Genomic DNA, 22,551 nt, shown 5'->3' on the forward strand with positions numbered 1-22,551 from the left:
AGGCATAATCAGTTATTAACTCAATTTCCAATCCATCTCCACCCTGGAGGATGTGAAGTGGGGCTCAAAGTTCTAAGCTTCCGATCATGGCTTCATCTTTCTGGATACCAGCCCCCGTCCTGAAGTTAGGAGCCCACCAAGAGTTGCCTATTAGAATACAAGATACTCTTAACACCCAGAAAATTCCAAGGGATTTAGGAGCTCTGAGAACAGAGACCAAATATGTATCTTTCGGTGCCAGGAACTGGGAATAGAGACCAAATATATATCTTATTATGTTATAGTGCTTCTGTGAATATATGTTGAGTGAAAGTGTCAGTGAATGAACTGTGATTTGGGGATCCTCTGAGAAAAGGAAGTAAAAGAAGCACTTCAGTAATCATAAATTATACATTACTTTTTATTATCAAAACAGTCTAGTTAAGACATGTACATTGCCAAGCTACAATTAGGAAGTGTTTAAAGACTTGTGCCCTCTGAAGAGAAGAATGCAAGTTCATTACCAATGCTACATGAAATCAGCCAACGTTTACAAGAAAGCATGAGCACAGACAGGAGACAGTGACCACCTGGCACTTGAGTACAAGGAAACGGACCCTACAAAGGGTGATACTCCTTAGGATGCCTTTGCTGATGACATTACTTTATGCAGTAGGCTAAAAACAAGATACAAACATGGCGAATGTTATTGCAGGAAGTGTAAGACATTTTACACATGGTTGGCATAACACATCACCCTCTCGCCTAAAGCATCTGTGAGGAAGATGGAGGAAAAGAGTAGGTGGATCCAGTGACTACCTGTCATTCTACATTCTGATTCCATTTGCGGCTTCTAGAGGTGATAGAAACATACTAGGGAGAAGGCACCAAAAAAACAAAAAACAAAAACAACCCCCCCCCCCAAAAGTATAAAGACTTAGAGATTGTCAGAATGGAAATCTGTAGCTCTTACATAGAATTCTAAAAGTAAAAGTTTAAATTCAGAAGAAGTAATATATCATTCACTTTTCAAAAAGATCTCACATATATAAAAAGTCCTATATAATCTACTGTCTCTGAACAGTAGCAAAAATGAGAGTTCAGTCTGGCCTAGCTTATTCCTGAGTTTAAAGCCAGATAAAATAATGGGTCAGAAAACAAAAAAGTGTTTTGTTCATATTTGCTTTACATTAACACAGTAGAAAACATCTGGTTTTCAAGAAGTATCGAAATGGCAAATCTTGTACTTTGTCTTAAAAAAATCACAGATCTTTCATCAGTCATGGTCTCTATTCTTTAAAATAGTTGTTTAGAATAATCAATTCTAGTGCCAAAATCATGAAAAGGAAATCCTGAAGGAGGATTCTAAAACCTCCTGACTGTCCATTTTCATATTCTTAGCACCTGACATATAGAAATGGGAAAGGTTTGGGTGGGAGTTAATTTTTAAGGAGCATCCAAACCTCATCCATTCTAACTATCTGCAAAGTACAGGATGTTAAAGGCATAAAGGTGGCCTTTTCTAGTTTTTAATAGCAGTAGCTACTCCCAGTCAGAGAAATAGGATGTGGATTAGAATGCATTGGGTAGCTCAGCAGTGAGATTGGATGGATTCCAGAGCTGGTCTGGTGGGTTACCTGATTTGGTCTGCAGCCCTGATAGAATTGCTGAACAGACACCTAAACCCCTAAGGAACTTCCGTGGTGGTCCAGGTATTTGGCTGAGCCTCTGTTCCAGTGAGTCAGGCTTGCTCTCTGTCCCAGTCATCTGTTGCTGTGTAACAAACAACCCAAAGTTAGTGTCTTAAAACAATTCTGTGGGCGCCTGGGCAGCTCAGTTGGTGAAGCGTCCAACTCTTGATTTCAGCTCAGGCTTGTGGCATTGAGCCTCCTCCAGGCTCTGTGCTGACAGTGCGGACCTGCTTGGGATTCTCTCTTCTTTTCTCCTTGCCTGTCCCCTCCTCACACGTGCTTGCTCTCTCTCTCAAAATAAATAAATAAAATTTGAAACAACAAGAGCAACAATTTTGTTCTGTGGGTTCCCTGAAAGGCGTCTTGTGCAGTTGCAGTAATATGTGAGCAGGGTGTGGGGTCACCTGAAGGCTTTGCTCCCATGTCTAGTGACCAGCTTGGAGGCCTGAAAGCTGGGGACTGGTTGGGCGTCTCTGTTTTCCATGTGGCTTCTTGAGCTTCCTCATGATAGGGTGGTCTCAGGATAGATTTTTATACCTTCACAGCAGACGTGTCAAGGGACCGGAAGTGAAAGCTGTCAGCCTCAAGACCAAAACCCCCCAAACTAGCACAGCATCACTTCTAGTATTGGGTAAAGCAATCAGAGCTGCCCAGATGCAAGGGGAGGAGACATAACCAGGTTCTGAGGGACCAGGGCCAAAGAATTTGTGGCCACTTTTAATCATCCACATTCTCCATCCAGCCCCCAAAGGGTTTGTTCATAGTTGTGCATTATCCCTCTCTGGCTTCATAAGGAGCTGCTCTGCATTCATGTTGTTCTTCATGCATGAACAAGAAAGTTCATGCACAGTCTGCCAATTTGTCCTCCCAGTATCTCTGTGAGGTGGGCTGGGTAATAAGGCATCTGAAGTACAGAGGTTAAAGGCCTAGGATCACACAACTTCCCAGGGACAGAATTGAGACTCTGAATCTCTTGACTCTGGGTCCGTGCTGAGGGGTTCCGGCTTATGTGCCTGTTTGTTTGATCTGCTCTCTGACACACATAGAGCTGCCGGAGAGGAAAACACATTTCCCTTTGGCTGAAAATTTGGCCACAGATCTTTGCAGGTCAAGCTCAGGGTGCAAAGGTCATGTTCACATGACTGCTCAGCCCCGTGACTTCAGTAACTCTTGAAGCCACTGTACTGGCCTTCACTCTTGGGAAACTCTCTCCGGATCCTCCAGCGGCAGCAGCTGGGCAGGATGGCAAAGTCGGCGAGGTCCTGGGAGCCGAAGCGCCAGGTAGTGTAGCACCTATAAGCACAGTGCCGCAGCCGGCTGTTGGCATTTTCGTCCAGCGCCAGCAAGGGCTCCTGGTAGAGCAGGAGGAACCGCAGGACACGCCGGGACAAGACGAGCTTCCTGAATGGCTCTGAGGTGGTGATGCAGGCGCCAGCCTTTTTCCGACAGCACAGCTCCTCCAGGCACCTGCTGCTCTCAGGGAGTTGGGATGGGAGGCAGTGTCCACACTGACACCAGGCGGGGCTGTTGCCAGATCTAGGAGTCACGTCTTCACTTAACAGCTGCATCTCCTCCGGTTGTCCAGGAATAGGGGGTGGGTCACGGAGAGACAGGGGCAGCCTGGACAAGTCTGTGAAGTCCATTGAGGGTCTCTGAAAAAGTCAAGTTTCCAAGCCCGTCAGCAATGACAGCCCGTAGGTTTCTAGGTTCTTTAATTTTGTTATTAATTCATAAAATGACACCTAATATCCCATGCATACTAGTAGCTCTCATTTATCAAATGTATATATCAAGACAGTGCTAGTGTTTTATAAACTTGTCTCATTTAGCCTTTGAAGAATCTCATGAGATATGTCCTTATCTCCATTTTACAGATTAGGAAAGTGAAATTCAGAATAGCCGGGCCTCAAGGCAGGTATCCCCTCTTCAGAGAGACCTTCTTACCCTGACCACCCAATCTAGGGAGTTCCCCACCATCCCCGTCATTTTATTAGCACATCATGAGATTCTGTGTTCTTCACCGTCCTAATCACTATCTGAAATAATCTTAGTTGATGTGTTCACCTGATGATTCTTCCTCCACATGAAAGTGGAGGCCTTGTCTGTTTTGTTACTGTTCTGCTGTATCCCCAATGCCTAGGATGGTACCCAGCACGCTGTAGGCAGTTAATGTTTGTTGACTTTGCTCTGCTCTCTCCCTTTCCACCAGGCTCCCTCTTCTGGCAAATCCATTTGCTGTCCTCCAAGAGAAGTAGCCATAATTGCCATCATTTATATCTATTCTTTGTAACATAGATCTTCATTCGCAGAGTTTGAGTCAGTACCTTTATTTATTTTATTTATTTATTTATTTATTTTTGCGAGGGAGGGGCAGAGAGAGAGGGAGACACAGAATCCAAAGCAAGCTCCAGGCTCTGAGTTGTCAGCACAGAGCCAGACGTGGGGCTTGAACTCACGAACTACGAGATCATGACCTGAGCTGAAGTCGGACACCTAACCAAGTGAGTCACCTAGGTGCCCTGAGTATGTTTCTTTAAATTAAATAGTTCTTATAATGAGTGCTTACAGCAGCACTATTTACAATAGCCAAAGGGTAAAAGCAACCCAGATGTCTGCCAATGATGAATGGATGAAAATGTTATGTCCAAAGACTTGTACTTTCAGAGATCAGAGATTCCTATAGTTTGTTAAAAATATGTTATATGCATACAGTGGAATATTATTTAGCTAAAAAAAAAAAAAAAGGAACAATGTACTGCCCTCTGCTAGCACATGGATGAACCTTGAAGACAATATGAAAAGTGAAAGAAGTCAGATACAACATGACAAATTTTGTGTGATTCCATTTATATGAAATGTCCAGAATAAGCACATCCATGCTGATAGAAAGCAGATTGCCAGGGTAAAAAATGATTTCCAGGGACTAGGGGGAAGTGGCTATAAGGAGTCGCTGCTGAGTAGATACGGGGTTTCCTTTTGGGTTGATGAAAACGTTCTGGAACTAGATAGTGCAATGGTTGCCCAGCATTGTGGATCAACTTTAGAAATTTATTTTTTTTTTTTATTTTTATTTTTTTTTATTTTTTATTTTTATTTTTTTTTAATAGTTTATTGTCAAATTAGTTTCCACATAACACTCAGTGCTCATCCCCACAAGTGCCCTCCTCCATGCCCCTCCCCCCTCCCCCCACATCCATCAGTCCTCAGTTTTTGTCAGCATTCAAGAGTCTCTCATGGTTTGCCTCTCTCCCTTTCCCCCACCATTTCTGCCCTTCTTCTCCCCCTTGTTCCTCCGTCAAGTTTGCACGTATAGGAGGATTAGGAGGAACTTGACGGAGGAACTTTTGAATTTTAAATGTCAGTGAATTGTACACTTTACAATGGTTAAAATGGTAACTTTTATGTTATGTGTATTTGTCCTTTCCCCCAAGTTCACATTATACCCAAATCTAGCAAGGACATTTCAAGAATGGAAAAATTTTGGTCAGCCTCTCTCAATAAGAGATATAAAAAAATCTTACGTATTCGTGAATCAAATCCAGCAATAAATACAAAGAATAATATATATATTTAAATTGATTTTATTGCAGGAATACAAGGTTGGCTTAATATTTGAAAATAAATTTGTATAATTCACCACATTATAGAAAAAAGGAAAGCTCATTGATCATTTTTTTAAAAGGTAGAAAAAGCATTATTTTAAAATTCAGTATCCATTTATGATAAAAATTCTTAGAAAGCTGAGAACAGAGGGGCTTCCTTCCTTCCTTCCTTCAATTTTTATTTATTTTTGAGAGAATGCAACTGAGGAGGGGCAGAGAGGGAGAGGGACAGAGGATCTGAAGTGGTCTCTGTGCTGACAGCAGCCAGCCAGATGTGGGGCTCGAACTCACAAATTGTGAGAGCATGACCTGAGCTGAAGTAGGACACTCAACTGGCTGAGCCACCCAGGCTACCCCAGAGGAGACTTTTCTTAATCCATAAAGCATTTTTTAAAACCCTACAGCAGGGGTGCCCAGATGACTCGGTCAGTAAGTGTTTGGCTCTTGATTTCAGCTCGGGTTTTGATCTGAAGGTTCATGAGTTTGAGCTCCATATTGGGCTCTGCACCGACAGTGTGGAGCCTGCTTGGGATTCTCATTCTCTCCCTCTTTCTCCGCCCTTCCCCCACTTGCTCTCTCTTCCCTTCCCCTCTCAAAAATAAATAAACTTTAAAAAACCCCTACAGCAAAGAGGCTTGCTATTACAGCATCTAATAGGTATTGTACCAAAGGTCCTAGCAGATGTAATTAACATCAGGAGCTGAAAGAGGCAAGGAAGGATCCTCCCCTAGAGCCTTCAGGCAGAGCCCTACCAACGTTTTGATTTCAGACTTCCAGGCTCCAGCATTGTGAGAGAATGAATTTCTGTTGTTTTACACTACTTAATTTGTGGTGACTTATTATGGCAGCTGTAGAAATGATACAGTTAATGAAGACATCCAGCAATCAGAGCTGCTGAGGAGAGTGGGAATTAAAATACTTCCTTTAGGGACATCCGGGTGGCTGAGTCAGACAACCGACTCTTGATTTCAGCTCAGGTCATGATTTCATGGTTCATGAGAGTGCAGACCTCTGTGCTGACAGCTTGGAGCCTCTTTGGCCTCTCTCTCTCTCTCTCTCTCTTTCTGCCCCTGCCCCTCTCAAGAAAAACCCCCACCCCCTTTAGAGAATGGTTTGGTGGTATCCTATGCCTGTGTTCTGATCCATCAGGTCTACTTGTAGGCACCATATGTTTACCGTGGCAGCATTTTTGGCATGAGCTCCCAACTGGAAACTACCTAAATGTCCATAAATTGGACGTTTGTAAAATGGAAGTGATATATAATGAGAATGAACTATTGCTATATTCAGTGTCATGGATGACTCACAAAAATAATGTTGAATGCAAGAAGCCAGATACTCCACAGAGCATACTAAATATATACAGGATTCAAATTTTGTAATATTCTGGTAGAGATAAAACTAACCTTTGGGTGCAGGACAATGATGACTTTTAAGGGAAGGTAGTGTGATTGGGTAGAAGCATGAAAAGTGCTTCTGCTAATAATATTCTGAGTGCTGGTTACTTGTACTTAACTGTGTTAAAATTCATCAATTGTGACTTACCCAAATTTATAGATATATTTATATTTAATAGTAGCTTTTCTTTAAAAAAAAAAAAGACAATGTTTTAACTTACTGGGACTTCTTCACCTTCGACATCTTGTAGACTTCTCCCAAGTAGCCTCTCGTCCACCATTCTAATGTGGGATTCATCCACAAAGGACACATATTTTAATGTCTAGGAAAAAAGGGTTAAAATTTTTAACCATTTTTGTACAGAATTATCAACAATCACACACCTGAAACATATCTAAAGGCAAATGTTATTCCTATGTGCCAAATGACAGACTGTTAGAGAAGCTGACCAAAAACTCTCGCTAGACAAGAATGGATGATGTCTGAGTCTACAGGTAAATTAGCCGTGGAACCCTAAGCATGTAATATGCGGGCCTGGAGTCTCCCCACCTTACTACCTGCTGTTTTTATGTCTCTGACGTGCAATGTAAAAGTCCTTTGTTGTGTTCCCTCAATTTCAGTTACTCTAGATGGAATAGCTACAGAAAATTTTACTGTTGCAACTTAAGCTATTTATTATCTTGTTGAATTTCATCCCATCTTGGGCCATGAAATGGTTAATTATTTTCAGTTTCAAAAATGAACTTTTATTTCAAATTGTATAATACATGTGCAGTGGCCAGTGAATCATGCATTCAGCTGCTCGGAAAGAACAATAATATTCTTGGATGAGGAAAAGATAAACCTTCTTTGTTGTTTTAAGTACTGGAGATTACTCCTTGATTGGAGGAAATCATGGAGCCAAGTGTAGGGGACTTGCTTAGTAAAACCCAAATTAAGCAAGTCGAAACAATGCAGATGAACTAAAATGCCCTTTGACAAGTCCCCCATCCTAGGCTCCTCTGCAGAAGGAATCACTGTTGTCACTTTTATGTGTGTCCAGTACCTTTTAGTGTACATATGTTACCCTCCCTATATACAAATGTGCATATGTATAATAAATGTGGAAAATATAGAGAATACATATAAGATATATAGAATATATGTGTGTACACATATAATATACATGTAGAAAATACATAAAATTAGTATATGTCTGTAGTTGTGTTTTAGCCTATATATCATGGCTATATCATGCCATATATATTATTCTATAGTTTGCCATTTTGCTTTCAACAACATGTTTTGGATATTTGCTCATGCCAGTACTTATGACGTAGTGGTCATGAAGATGGGTTCTGGATTCTGAAACCAGCCTGCCTAAAGTTGGAGTTTCAGCTCTCCCACTGAGTAGCTGTATGACTTTGGGCAAATTATTTAACCCTCCTGCACCTCAATTTCCTCATCTTTAGAAAGAGATGATAGTAGCATCTATTTATAGGGTTGTTGTGGAGATTCAGTGAATTAATATATACGATGCACTTTGAAGTGGTATATAAATGTTTGCTTTTATTATTATCCACCTCATTCTTTTAAATGGGTGCCTGGCATTCCTTGCTATGGACCGGTCTTAGTTTCTTTCACCATCCACATGTTGGACACTTGGGTAGATGCTCTTTCTTCACTGTTACAGACAGCACTGCAGTGGACCAAGTGTGCATGGTACTGTTTGGGCACTCACGTGAGTGTTTCTCAAGAGTTGATATGGAGAAGTGAAAACGCCAGGCTGTAAAGTATGTCCCACTTAAATGTTATTAGATACTGCCAAATTGTTCTCCAAAGTCATTATACCTTTTTTTCTGAACCAAATAAATAACGCTGATGAAACTGACAAGTCCTAGACCATAAAAATTTATTCTCTATCTTTCCTCTTTATTTTTATTTCTATTCTTCCCTAAGACCAAAAGGGATTCATCTGAGAGTAGTGGATCAGGGTAGAGTCCAGAGACTTGTCCACCATGGGATTGCACTTGTGATATTGGCCTTATTTTTGCCCGGTTCTCAGTGATCTGACATACTCTCTGGGTGTTTTGGTACCTCCTGATGCGATATGCCTTACCGGCTTCGGTTCCACGATGGTCTCACACTTCTTCCTGTAGTAGTATTCATTGACCACACAGCATTCACAGCACTTGAAACGTGGATAAATGTGGGATCGGCAGCATTTACTCGAGTAAGTGTTGATGAGAAAGTCAATGAACAGAGTGGCCTGGGAAAAACCCAGACCAGAGCCATGTTAGTGAGATTTCCTTTTGCCAAATCACTTTCCTAAAGTGTGGGAAAGAATCCCTTACCGAACCAAAGTAGGACAGGGTCGAGCCAATGTACACGATCAGCTGGATAATGTCAAATTTCCCTCCCTGAAAACAGAATGGGAAAGGTTACTTCATTGACATTCAGAGCAGCACTCTTTTGCTCTAACATGTAATTGTTAGCTCCAGCAGAGGAGGGAGTCTGTGACCGTGACTTCCATAGACGCGTCCAGGTTGTTCACGGCAACAAAGACCACAGAGACTGAAAATAGGATTCCCATTCATCCTGCTTCTGCCTTCTGGGATGTGCTTGAAAACATGAGTGTTTTAAACAAAAAAGCATTGGAACCCACACACTGAGAGGAGAACCATTAAAGATTTGTTGTTTTCCCATACAAGGTGAGAGTTTCAGACAAGTTTGCCCTAAAAACGATTTGCCATTACTTTGGAAGCAGAGGGAAAGAATGTCTGCATGGTCTTCCCTTAGGTGCCCTTGTGGTTTTTATTCTTGGTGGTCTTTCCATCCCCTCAGCTTCTATCTCATTGACTCTTGTGCTGCTTCCCACTGTATGACATAAATAATATACTGTTGGACAAGGCATTGTGAGCATCTATGGATTTTTGCATGCCCGGCACCCCCTCCCTCCTCCTTCTGGAGACAGCACTCCAGTTTTCCTTTGGAGAACCATCTCTGTCCATACTTGGTTCACGTAGTCTGGGGGCAATGAGCTGGTTCAGGGCAAGTCCAAGATCAGCCATTGAGAGTATGGTATGATCTAAACATAGTGATTAGTTCAGCAGTGGGCATGGGGCCCATATTGGGCCAGTCAGAGCCAATGGCAGCTGCCTGAGGCATTTCCTCAACCTTTTAGTAAAGACATGTTCTCTTTGCATTGCTAACCTAGCAACATATAAGAAGCTGCCTTAAACCACTGTGTAGAGATGGGCAGCTGAGAATGAAGCCAAAATAGAGGAGAACAGATGTAAGAAATGGAGGGAGGCAGATTCCTAATGATGTTATTTTAACATCTAGATCCAGCCATGCCTGAAGCCTGAAAACTAACTGCCCCTGAGTTTTTCAGCTATGTGAGATTAAAAAAAAATTTTTCCCCCCTAAGCCAGTTTGAGTTGGCTCAAAGTTGCAAAAAGATTTCTTTCTCTTTCTCTTTTTCTAAGCATCAGAGTATTTTTTAAATTGAATATTAAAATTTTTTTCCAGTCCCTTTCTTATACTTATCAGATGACTTCATCATGGACAGGACCCCAAGGACATTTCTTCCCCCTCTTATCCCACATGCACAGTCCCAGCTAATGACTATGGTGGAAACATTCACCCTTTGAGGCACTACAGCAATAATTAGGACACAGTCACAGGAATGGAGATGCCAGTGGCTTGGAGCAGAGACTTACGGTGCCGAAAACCAGGATGTCAAAACGGATCCCAAAGACTTTTATAAGAGTCCGTTTTTCAACGTTGTTTTCCTTATAGTACTTGGCATATCTGTATGAGGAGAAGGATCCATGTTTATAAAGATCTATCTGAACACGCTGGTATTTCATGAAAGGAAAACCCCAAACAGGGGCTGGGCTAATCTTCCTTGTTCATCCTCTAGCTCTGCCGCAGTGGACAGAGCGATTACTTTGCGAACATAATCCAAACCCACAGGTTACTCTTTTGAATCTGAAGAACCATTTCTTTTTTCTTTTTTTTTTTAATTTTTTTTTAAATATTTTTATTTATTTCTAGGAAAGAGAGAGAGACAGCGTGAGCAGGGGAGGGTCAGAGAGAGAGGGAGATACAGACTCCGAAATAGGCTCCAGGCTCTGAGCTGGCAGTCAGCACAGAGCCCGACGCGGGGCTCGAAACAACGAACCGCGAGATCATGACCTAAGCAAAAGTCGGACGCTTAACCGACTAAGCCACCCAGGCGCCCTCTGAAAAACCATTTCTGTACGTCACCTCTTCTTCTTCCACAATCACAGAGCAATAGAAAATCTGCTTCTCGGGGCGCCTGGGTGGCTTAGTCGGTTTCGCTTAGGTCATGATCTCGCGGATCGTGAGTTCGAGCCCCGCGTCGGGCTCTGTGCTGACTGCCAGCTCAGAGCCTGGAGCCTACTTCAGAGTCTGTCACTCCCTCTCTCTCTGAACCTCCCCTGCTCGCGCTGTCTCTCTCTCTCCTGGAAATAATAATAAAAAAATATTTAAAAAAAAAGAAAAAGAAAAAGAAAATCTGCTTCTCGTTTAAGATTAAAATGAACAATTTTTTTTTTAAATTTCTGAGAGAGAGAGAGAGAGAGTGTGTGAGCAGGGGAAGGTCAGAGAGAGAGGGAGACACAGAATCTGAACCAGACTCCAGGCTCTGAGTTAGCTGGCAGCACAGAGCCTGACGTGGAGCTCGAACCCATGAACCATGAGATCATGACCTGAGCCGAAGTCGGACGCTTAACTGACTGAGCCACCCCAGGCGCCCCTAAAATGAACAATTTTTAACCAATACAGGCACAACAAGCAGAGAAATGTTTAAGAATAGCTTCAAGCAAATCTGATTATTTCTTAAGAGGGTTTGGCTTCTAGAACAAAGAGCGGTGGCGGGATCTTAGATACTAATTGCTGGATCGGGGATAGGTGCCCCTCAGCAATCTGTTCTAATTGTATTTTCTTAGATTCTGTATTTGTCTATTTGCATCTGTTATCATAGGGCCAAACTAACTGTTTATATCTTCCCAGAGACCCAGATTTTGTGAGTGAGTGAAAATCAAATTAGGAACCCTCTGACTAACCCCAAATCCATATCCCCAACCACCCCCTCAACCCCTGGCCAATATTTCCCTGGCACCAAGTCACCCAGGGCCAGGTACCAGACAACTGGAGACTGTACCTGTAGCCCAGAGCCTGCCCACATTACTCAAGCCAGCCAAATCCTATGCCATTTCCCCTGCCCTGCCCTGTCTGTCCCATGGAAAACACAACGAAGGCTCTGGGCCACCTCCTGACCGAATCTGGTGCTCCCCCCATGAATTTGTGTGGCATGATGTGTCCCTCCTCTTGGAAAATGTAAGTAATAAAGTTCTTTCAGTGACAGTGACCTCTCCATGTCATTACTCAGCCATCTTCATATATTAAGACCTGGGCACAAATCACAGTCACCCAAATACACAGCCCTCCCCAGCATTGCATTCAGGAAAAGCAGAATGTTTTGTTTTCATGGATAAATAGGAAGGCTTAAACCACATGCCTCACAAAACTTTTAAATCCATCTCTCCCTCTTACCACCTTTTGGTGGTGGTTTTTAGGTAAGGCATTTTCTTTCTGAGTTATTAATTGACAATCTATTTACATGCGTGGAGGAAGAAGAAAACAGATGCTCCTCCAGAATAGACCATGGAGCATTTGAAACTCTAATTTCTTTTAATTCTCAAAATGTGATGTTGAGACCAGTTAGATATTCCCAAGTACTTCAGCACCTGTTTCTGGCTGGAGGGGTTTTGATTTCTTTGCTTCTGATTGTTCTCATTCCATGATTGTTCTTTCTTTTGCTGCTCTTTTGAGTGATTTATTTTTTTAATACACAAAGCTAAAGGGTCTTGGTACAGTGACTCTTGAACTCAGGATAAGAATCACATGGAAAGTGTGTTCAAAAGTAGATTTCTGGGCCTTACCCTCCAGGGGGTGATTTTAGAAGTTCTGAGATGTTCTTAGAAAGGTGTCAGATGGATCTGATGCATGTGGTCAGTGGTCCATGCTCTGAGCAGGATTGTTTTTTGCATGCTGTGATGGTTTGTGAATAATGGCCCCCCAAAAAGGTAGGTCCAAGTGCCTAACCCCTGTACCTGTGAATGTGACCTTATTTGGGAATATTGTCTTTCCATATGTGATTAAGGATCTCAAGATGAGATCATCCTGGATTTAGGGTGGATCCAATGACTGATGTCTTAATAAGAGAAAGGAGAGAAGAGTTGAAACAGAAACACAGAGGAGAATCCCATGTAAAGAGGGAGGATCATCACTGGAATGATGTAGCCTCAAGTCAAGGAACAGGGAGGACCATGGGGAGTTGGAAGAGGCAAGGAAGGATCCTTCCCTAGAGACTTCAGAGAGTGTGTCCCTGCTTACTCCTTGATTTTAGATTCTGGCCTCCAGAACTGAGAGAATACACTTCTGTTGTTATAAGCCACCAAGTTTGTGGTCATTTGTCACAGCAGGCACAGGAAACTAACATATGGATGTACCCATTCTGAATCAGAAAAGAGCATAGGGCATACGGTGTAGGTCTGCCCTACTTTATACTTGCTGTAAATAAACTGAATCACATGTTCACCGAATAAGGACCGTTTGCCATGTATCTTTTGGTAAAGGAGAAAGTTCTGTAATATGATCAACTTCTTCAACTTCCTCTGTTTTTGGAAGTTATATATATTTTTCGTATACCTCATTTAACCTGTAATTCCCTTCTCTTTTGAGTGGCTATTTGAAAATAACCTGTCCAACTTTCCATCAGGACTTGACAATTTATTTTTGGCCAAAGATTTCTTTTGATGCTCATTCCAGACAACAAATGCTTTACCATTTTGTTCTAAAAGAACATTAACATCATAACCACCTCAAATCTCCCTAGGAGCCGATGTTCTCAGGCTTAGCTCAGCGACTCAAAGGGCATTTGCTAATATCTGTTTGGGACTTTGCCCTGCGTGCTTCTGCAGACTGTTAAAAAAAAAAAGAAAAGAAAAGAAAGAAAGAAAGAAAAGAAAGAAGCCAGCCTGTGAGCCTGCGAAGACAGTCAGGGGACCACTGATCCAACCGTCTCTTCTTGCTAATGGCCTTAAGTCTGCTCAGGAGAGCAGCAGGGATATCAGAATGTTACCTAAACTAGCAGCTGCTTTCAGGGTCCGCGATGAAACTCCATTGACCCAGCTGAGGCAAAAAGCATCCTGTGTCTTGATCTCAGCTGGCCTTGAGTCAAGGGTCTCAAATTCAAATGCCTACAGATGTCAGGCAGATGACAGAAGTGAGTGATGTAGGCCAAGTAAATAAGGAGTGGTGGAGACAGTGGTGAACCAAAAAACACATGCCCTTTCTAAAGGGAACCACAGATACCTCCAGCTGAGTCCTGCTGTGTGGGATATGAACCCAGAGTTCAAATGGTTTAGGGTTTTTTTTCACCCCTAAATAGTTACACTTTTCAAGAAAAGTAGGACGTCCAGAATTTTCTGTAGAGTGCCTCAACTTTCAAAACATTGTGTAGGCAAAAAAACAAACAAAAATAAACTCAAACTTCAATGTGCACATGAATCTTGTTAAAATGCAGATTTTGAGGGGCCCTTGGTGGCTCAGTCTGTTAAGCATCCAACTTCAGTTTAGGTCATGATCTCATGGTTTGTGAGTTTGAGCCCCACTCAGTCTCTCTCAGCTCCACTGCCCCCCCTTCTCTGCCTATTCTCTCTCTCAAATAAATAAACTTAAAAAAATAAAATGCTGATTTTAATCCAGTAAATCAAGCATAGGGCCTGAGAGTCTGCATTACAACAGGCTCCCAGGTGAGGCCCGTGCTGTTGCTGGTCCTGGGACCACACTTTGAGTACCAAGGTTCTAGATCAGTGTTTTTCACACTTGAGAGGCTCTTACCTGGGGAGCTTGTGAAGACAATTCCCAGGGTGCTTGATTTAGTAGGTCCAGGGCAGGGCCTGAGAATTTGCATTTCTAACATGTTCCTAAGTGATGCTAATGCTGGGAATTGCACTGTGAGAACCGCTGGTCTGGACCATTAATACCAAAGGTATTCAGAGAGGCTACACATTTTTGCAAGATGGTTCCTCTAACATGGGCTCCTGTCTGTGCAGTTACTTTTCTTCTTAACTAGGAAAGCACAGTCCTCAGGAAAGTGCATGGTATCTGTACGGGTCCTACCCTGAACTTGGGAGAGGCTTTCTCTGGTCACTCCCCACCCCCCTCTGCCCCGACCCTACATCACAGTATCTTGTTTGATTTTTTTCAGAGTATGTATCATCATCTGAAATGCTCTTGTTGGGGGGCGCCTGGGTGGCTTAGTCGGTTAAGCGTCCGACTTTCGCTTAGGTCATGATCTCGCGGTTCATGGGTTCGAGCCCTGCGTCGGGCTCTGTGCTGACTGCCAGCTCGGAGCCTGGAGCCTGTTTCAGTCTGTGACTCCCTTTCTCTCTCTGACTCTCCCCTGCTCACGCTGTCTCTCTCTCTCTCCTAGAAATAAATAAAAATATTTAAAAAAAAATAAAATTTGAAATGCTCTTGTTGGAGTCGTTTGTTTGCTCTATTGAGGTATAATTTACGTATAATAAAGTACACAAGTCCTAAGAGTTGAGTTATATGAGTTTTGACAAACGAATACACTGTATAACCTCTATCCCTACCCCATCAAGATCTAGAACATTCCACTATTCCAGAAAATTCTCCTGTGCTCTTTTCCAATCAGTTCCTATTTTACCTCCCCCATCCCCTACTCCTCAGCCCAGTACCCACCGTTGTCTTTTATCATCAATGAAAAGTTGTGCCTGTTCTTGTACTTCATATAAATGGCATCATGTAGTATGACTTGTTTTGATCTGACTCCTTTCCCTCAACATAATGTTGGTGGGATTCCTCTATGCCGTTGTATGTATAAGCAGCGTGTTCCTTCTTTATTTATACTAGCTAGTGCTTTATTGTATAAATATATCATAATTCATTTCTCCGGGCACCTGTTTCCAGACATTTGGGTTGTTTCTAGGTTTTGGTACTTACGACTAAGGCTGTTGTAAACATTCACGTACAAATCTTTGTGTGGACCTGAGATTCCTTTCTTCACTTGAGAGTGAGATTTCTGGATTATAGGATAGATGTGTGTTTAACTTTATAAGAACCTTCCCAATAGTTCTCTAATGTGGTTGTACCATCTTACACTCCCACCAGGGAAATAGGAGAGTTCCAGTTGCTTCTCCTCCTTGCCAACATTTGGAATTGCCAGGCTTTTAAAAATTTGTTCGTATTCTGAGGGTATGTATCTCATTGTGGTTTAAATTTGCATTTCCCTGATGACTGATGATGTTGCCTTCTTGGAGTTTTTTATTTACTTATATTTTTGTCTTACAAAATACTTCTATTCATGCCCTACTAGAATAAGCTAAGTAACTTTGTCTGTTTCGTTTACCAATATATACCACTGGCACAACAGTATTTTTTCTTCGATATATATTTCATGAGTAAATAAATGAGGAATGCTGATATCAATTTCCTACTGGCTTCATAGGCAAAATGGTGGCCAGCTCCTATTCTAGGTATGTAGCTGGCAACTCTTTCTGAAAAGGGAACAGCATAAGCCTACTTTGTGTCTAGAATCAGGGCACAAAATGATCATCTCTAATTACAGTTGCCGAAAGCTGACTGGCACGCAGAAGCAATGAGAGATCATGGACTCAAAGGCCACGTTAGTGCTGAGACAGAGTTGTAGGAACAGGCTGAAAAAACAATCCAGACATAGGAGGTAACATGGAAACTTAAGTTAGGATGGCACAGGATCGCCACTGGGGAAAAGCCGGGGGCAGAGGAGTGAACAGTACAGAGGGTTGAAACAAGAGTAGGTCAGCACCAAACCAGCACCAGCTGGTTTAAATGATGAAGAGGAACCAGGATTCTAGTCAATTCTTACAGGGCTGAAGTCCAGAAGCAAGAAGCATATGAGGTGTACTGCAAAGAACCTTAAAAGTCAGACAGGACTGCAGGTGTGGACACAGTGTGGCGTCAGCAGTCTTTAAGATGTTCTGGTACAATAAACCTACCACCTCCCATACAGAAATACAAGATAATAGATACAGATATGTTAAGTCATATCAAAATATGGGAGCGAGGGAGCAGGGATGGGTGAAGACCTCCAGTGCCCAGAAATTAACCCAGAACTGGTTAATGAACAGATTTCACACAGTCCTGACAGACGACAAAATCACATAATCCCCACCGAGGAACGCCTCCACATCTCATGGTACACACAGAACTTTGCACAAGGTCTTTCCTACTGAAACCCACCAACAGATACTCCAAAGCTTTGGAAGAAGAAATCCCACCCTAGTTACTACAGGTAATGGGTCACCTTGAAAGGAGTTATACAGTAAAACAGACAGAAGGAAAAGGATCCATAAGGTAAGAATGGACCTCACCGAAACAGCAATAGATGGCTTTGAGAAGGAACCAAATATAAAACTGAGAGATGAAAAATAGAGCCCTAGAAAAAAATTTTTAAAGAATATGGTAAAATGTTAAAAACCTTTGATCCAATAACTCTACTTCTAGAAATTTATCCTAAGGAAACACTCTGGAATTCAAAGATTTATGTACACAAATGTGCAGCATAGAATTATGTGTCATACAAAAACTGGAAGTGCCCCAAATGTCCAGTAATGGAGGCACGGGTGAGAAAATCATGGGATGGAAGGGAAAGTGCATGGGTTTATGAGTCAGAGTGATCTAGGTTAGTTAGGATTACGGAGCTACTGTTAGCTGTGCGTTCTGGGACAAATCATTTCACCTTTCTCAGCTTTACCTGGGAACACTAATGTCCCCCTTCCAGGGTGATGTGAGGTGGAGAAGTGATGATGTTGAGGGCCTAGTATACAGAGAGACCCTCCCTAAGTTGTGGCTGTTGGTATTACTATGCTCCCACCGTTGGCATCATTAACGTGATGGTCACAGTGAATTCTGAGTGATCCTGGATATGGGAAAGCAAACGCACCACAGAATAGCAGGTTATAAGCGTGATACCATCTTCTAGCAGCTGCATGAAAGCGTCGGTTAGAGGAAGGGAAATTTACCAGAGGGCTATCTTTCATTATCTCACAGTTGAGGACTTCTGGTGATTTTTATCCTCTTCTCTATGTTCTTCTTTGTCCACTTTTGTTTCTGTTTTTGTTTTTTGTTTTTTTTTTTCAAAAGAAAAGAAAATTCATACAAAAATCCAGTCATTCCCTAGCTCTTAGAGGATTTTTGCATTCATCTTGTTGCCTTGGGAACCAAAACTAATTCTCACTGGCTGCTGGTTATGCAATTCACCCTGGCCTGGAGGTTTGGGCAGACCCAGTGGCCACCATTCTGACCTGGAGCGCTGTTACCTGAAATTGTAGCCAGGGTATAAGGACTCGTTGGTGGTCTTGTCGTCAAGGCGACGGAAGCTGTATTTTGGACGACAGCGATGGAACCAGCTGTCCAAGTTGCAGTCCCAGTAGATCTCAATGCCCATGATTCCTCCCTGCGGAGGACAAGGAGACACAGTCTGTAAGTCCTGCTGCATGTGGGACGCAGCCACCAGACCTCTCCCTGCATAGGAATGATCAATAAGGCAAAGGTTTTCTTTTTAGAGGAAAATGTGGATTAAATTTGAGAGTCACGAATGCACAAGGCCATCTAACACACACATGTGGCTGCAAATGCCTCTCCCCACTATTCTTCCCATTTGGGACATGCTGTTAGATTTCTTTTCCTAAAATACAGCTTTCAGTGAATCTCTCCCATAATCAAATGCCTTGAATACCCCCTTCACCCCCATTAAAGATGAAGTTGAAGCTTGTTATACTGGAATTCCGGGTGCCCATCACATGCCTTTTCTGCTTTACCTCCCAACACCCCCCTAGTAAAAGCTCTTATCACAAACTGTCTACACTTTTCCCTTAAAAAACTTGGAATTTTTAGTTCTTCTTAAAAAAATTTTTAAATGTTTATTTTTGAGAAAGAGAGAGAGAGTGTGTGTGAACAGGGGAGAAGCAGAGAGAGGGAGACACAGAATCCAGGGGAGAAGCAGAGAGAGGGAGACACAGAATCCAAAGCAGGGTCCAGGCTCTGAGCTGTCAGCACAGAGCTCGACGCAGGGCTTGAACTCACGAACTGCAAGATCATGACCTGAGCTGAAGTCAGACGCTTAACTGACTAAGCCACCCAGGTGCCCCAATTTTCTTTTCTTTCTTTTCTTTTTTTTTTAAAACAGATTTATTGAGATACAGTTCACATACAGTTTGGGCATTTAAAGTGTGTAATTCAACTTTTTTTTGGTACGTTCACATATATGTGTGACCATCACCATAATAAATTTTCCAAATTTCATTGCCTCCAAAAGAAACCCCTGAACTTCTAGTCAACACCCCTTACTCCCCTCTCTCAACCCTAAGAAACCACTAATTTACTTTCTGTCCCTCTAGACTTCCTTATTCTGAACTTTCATATGAATGAACTCATATAATATGTGATCTTTTGTGTCTGGCTTCTTTCACTTAGTGTACTATTTTTAAAGTTCATCCATATTTGTAGCCTATGTCAGTCCTTCATTCCTTTTTGTGGTGGAAGAATATTTCTTTGTATGGACAGACTACCTCTGGTTTATCCATTTATCTTTTGATAGACATGACTAGTGCTGCTATGAACACTTATGCTTTTCTGTGGACAGATGATGTCCTTTCTCTTGGGTGTCTACTTATAAGTGGAATTGCTGGGTACACTTTGAACTTCTTTTTTTTTCACATTTTTAGTTAAAGTAGGTTTTATTTTATTTTTTAATAGTTTATTGTCAAATTGGTTTCCATATAACACCCAGCGCTCATCCCCACAAGTGCCCTCCTCCATGCCCATCTCCCCTCTCCCCACTATACTTTGAACTTCTAAGTCTTGGCCCTTGTCCTTTTCTCCCATTGAAATATTTTTCCCACCCACCTCTCTAACTAAATCCTCATCATCCTCTAAGACCCAATGTACATCCTTCCTTATCCATTCAGCCACCCCATCCTCCTCAATTCAAGGTAACCTTTCTCTTCTCTGAACTTCTAAGGAATCTCTTAATATTTTACCTCTACTTGGTACTTCTTTCTTTCTACAAACATGTTTTGAGCACTGACTATCCTATTTCACCGAATCTTAGATACCATTGCTTATCAGATGCATAATTTTCTTTTTATGTTCCTCTGAGAAGGAACATAACAAATGTTATCAATTAAACTGTGAAATTCCATGAATCTAAAGTATTTCCTGAGTTCAGAAATATTAAAATGTGAAAAAATATGTCTTTGAATTGATGAAATATGGTATTTTAAGACAGTATGCTAGATGCTAGGGATAATAAGATAAGTAACAAGCAGCCTCTGACTTGGAGAAAGGGTAAATAATATAGAATTTTGACAATTATCACTTATTGGCACTAAGCCAAACACTGTACATATTATTGTGAATATCTGATGTTTCTGTCACTGAGCATCCAGTTCTCCTGGTAAAAATCCCTGAAATTTTCTTTGGGAAATGTCTCTCCCAACTGAGTGGTTTGGATGGGACTGTCCCCTCTCCCATCTCCAGGAATGGGAACATGATCTCAGCCTGGCCAGTCAGGACTGGGCATCCCTCTGGACCTGGTGACTGGTTCAGGAATAGGCGTGTGGCTCAAGACTGACCAATCAGAGCCCTCTCTGAGACATTTTGCCAGAACCATAAAAAAAAGAGGCCCTCTATTGGTTGGGACCACTAGCTAGAGAGTGTGGCAGTCCAGAGCAACATTGTCCAACAGAATATTCTGCAGTGATGAAAATACTCTATAGTCATGCTGTGCAATAAAGTCACCACTGGCTGTGTGTGGCTACTGGGTGCTTGAAATGTGGCTAACATGACAGAGGAAATAAATATTTCATTCCAATTAATTTAAGTTTAAATAGCTTCATTTGACTAGTGGCTACCATATCAGACAGTGCAGTTCTAAAGGCTCTGGTGGCTTTGTCTTGACATGAGGGAAATCTGCCTGAGAATGACCTCATCAGTAAGGAAACAGCAAAGAGATGAGGAGTCAGATTCCTAAAGACCTCATCTGAGTTCCTGGATGCAGCCATGTCTACTGCTATCATACACCTCATTCAGTCAACAAATATTTATTGAGTATCTGTTATGCTAAGCATTATCAAAAATTAACAAAAAAAGCCAAAGATACCTGCCTTCATGGAACTTACATTCTAGTCAGGGAAAACAGACAAATGGATATGTAAATTATATAGTATGTGAGATAATGCTGGATAGGGATAGAAATTGTCATAAAAATTTTTTAATGTGTATTTATTTTTTGAGAAAGAGAAAGAGACAGACAGAGCATGAGCGGGGGAGGGGCAGAGAGAGAGGGAAACAGAGAATCGGAAACAGGCTCCAAGCTCTGAGCTCTCAGCACAGACCCCGACGTGGGGCTCTAGCTCACGAACTGTGAGACTGTGACCAGAGCTGAAGTCAGACACGTAACTGACTGAGCCACACAGGTGCCCCTAGAAATTGTCATTTTATTTTTATTTTTATTTATTTATTTATTTATTTTAGAAATTGTCATTTTAAGTGAAGTGGTAAGGGAAAGCTTCACTGAACCTACATTTGAGCACATACTGGAAGAAGGTGAGGGAGACAGCTAATGGTGTGTCTGGGGCAAGACATTTCCAGAGAGGAAGAGCAGAAGAAAACTTCCGAGGTAGGAAAATTTCTTAGCTGTACTAGAAGGTCCTTTTCCCCTAGTGTCTTTTATATGCGTTAATATGGGTTTTTTGTTGTTGTTTCTTAAGACAATTGTTTGGTTTCTTTTTGCCACACAGGTTTTTTAATTTATTCTTTGCTTACATCATTTGGGTTGGATGTCTATAACATGCAACTGGAAGAATCCTGACTAATTCAAGTGTGGTAGTCTGAATCATTACCAAAGGTATTCCAATCCCAGGTTCTAATCCTCAGAATCTTTGGATATATTATCTTATAGGGCAAAAGAGGCTGTGATTAAATTAGGGTTCTTGAGATGGGGAGATTATCTTGATTATCCAGATGAGCCCTACATATTTCCTTTTATAAATGTTCTAAAAAAATCAGTATCTTTATAAGAGGGAGGCTGAGGGAGATTTGACACAGAATAGGAAGTCTAGTGGGACCGCTGAAACAAGACGCCATGCAGCTGGCTTCAAAGCTGGGAGAAGGGGCCACGAGCCAAGAAATGTGAGGACTGTAGCTCTGGAAGGTGGAAAGGCAGGGAAATGGATTCTCCTGTAGAGCCTCTGGAGGGAGCATGACCCTGCTGATACCTTGGTTTTGGTCCAGTGAAACTAACTTTGGACTTCCGACCTCCAGAAGTGTAGAAGGAGAGAAAAAGAGTGTTGTTGTAAGCCAAGACTGTGATAGTTTGTTACAGCAGCCACAGGAAACTATGACACCAGGGATCTCCCCGAAGGTTTGTTGCGTGATTTGATGAGGTAATGCAGGGTGTGCAGAGATTTACTAAATGCTCAGTAAAGGGAGTCTAATAATTAAGACCCAGGGGCCCAGCCTCTTGGCATTTGACATCTTCCATTCCCGACTCACTGTACAAAGATGTCACCAACCTGAATTGCCGCATCTGAAAAATTATCTCCTACTTCTTGGAAGATATCTCCTAGTCGGAAGATGGGACACTGTGGATTCTGAGTCTTGTGAAAAGTACAAGTGATGTTTACACCCGGCAAGATGTTTCTCCTGCACACAATGAGAAGCAAGCAAAGCAACAAACGTGGCTACTGGAAACGGAGACCCGTCTCTCTCATAGGAGTGAGCCAACTGGTAGCTGG

General features: G+C 42.0%; 1 protein-coding gene across 6 annotated transcripts in view; it reads right to left on the bottom strand.

The window, feature by feature from the left end:
* Nucleotides 1–414: 414 nt before the first annotated feature.
* P2RX7 (purinergic receptor P2X 7) overlaps nt 415–22,551 on the bottom strand; it is a 49,735-nt gene continuing 27,598 nt past the window's right edge. For 5 of the 6 annotated variants that reach the window (XM_077747908.1, XM_077747906.1, XM_077747904.1 and 2 more), the window contains exons 8-14: nt 22,330–22,459; nt 18,073–18,209; nt 10,372–10,462; nt 9,004–9,069; nt 8,769–8,918; nt 6,891–6,992; nt 1,671–3,322 (exon numbers count right to left, since the gene is read on the bottom strand). In XM_077747908.1, coding sequence (XP_077604034.1) covers nt 2,831–3,322; nt 6,891–6,992; nt 8,769–8,918; nt 9,004–9,069; nt 10,372–10,462; nt 18,073–18,209; nt 22,330–22,459 — 1,168 coding nt within the window. In that variant the 3' untranslated portion in view covers nt 1,671–2,830. Of the gene's footprint in view, nt 3,323–6,890; nt 6,993–8,768; nt 8,919–9,003; nt 9,070–10,371; nt 10,463–18,072; nt 18,210–22,329; nt 22,460–22,551 lie in introns of all 6 variants that reach the window. The other variant, XM_077747910.1, reaches the window with a different exon arrangement.

Source organism: Crocuta crocuta, unplaced genomic scaffold, assembly GCF_008692635.1.
Source record: "Crocuta crocuta isolate KB4526 unplaced genomic scaffold, BGI_CrCroc_1.0 scaffold29, whole genome shotgun sequence".
Classification (NCBI taxonomy): domain Eukaryota; kingdom Metazoa; phylum Chordata; class Mammalia; order Carnivora; family Hyaenidae; genus Crocuta; species Crocuta crocuta.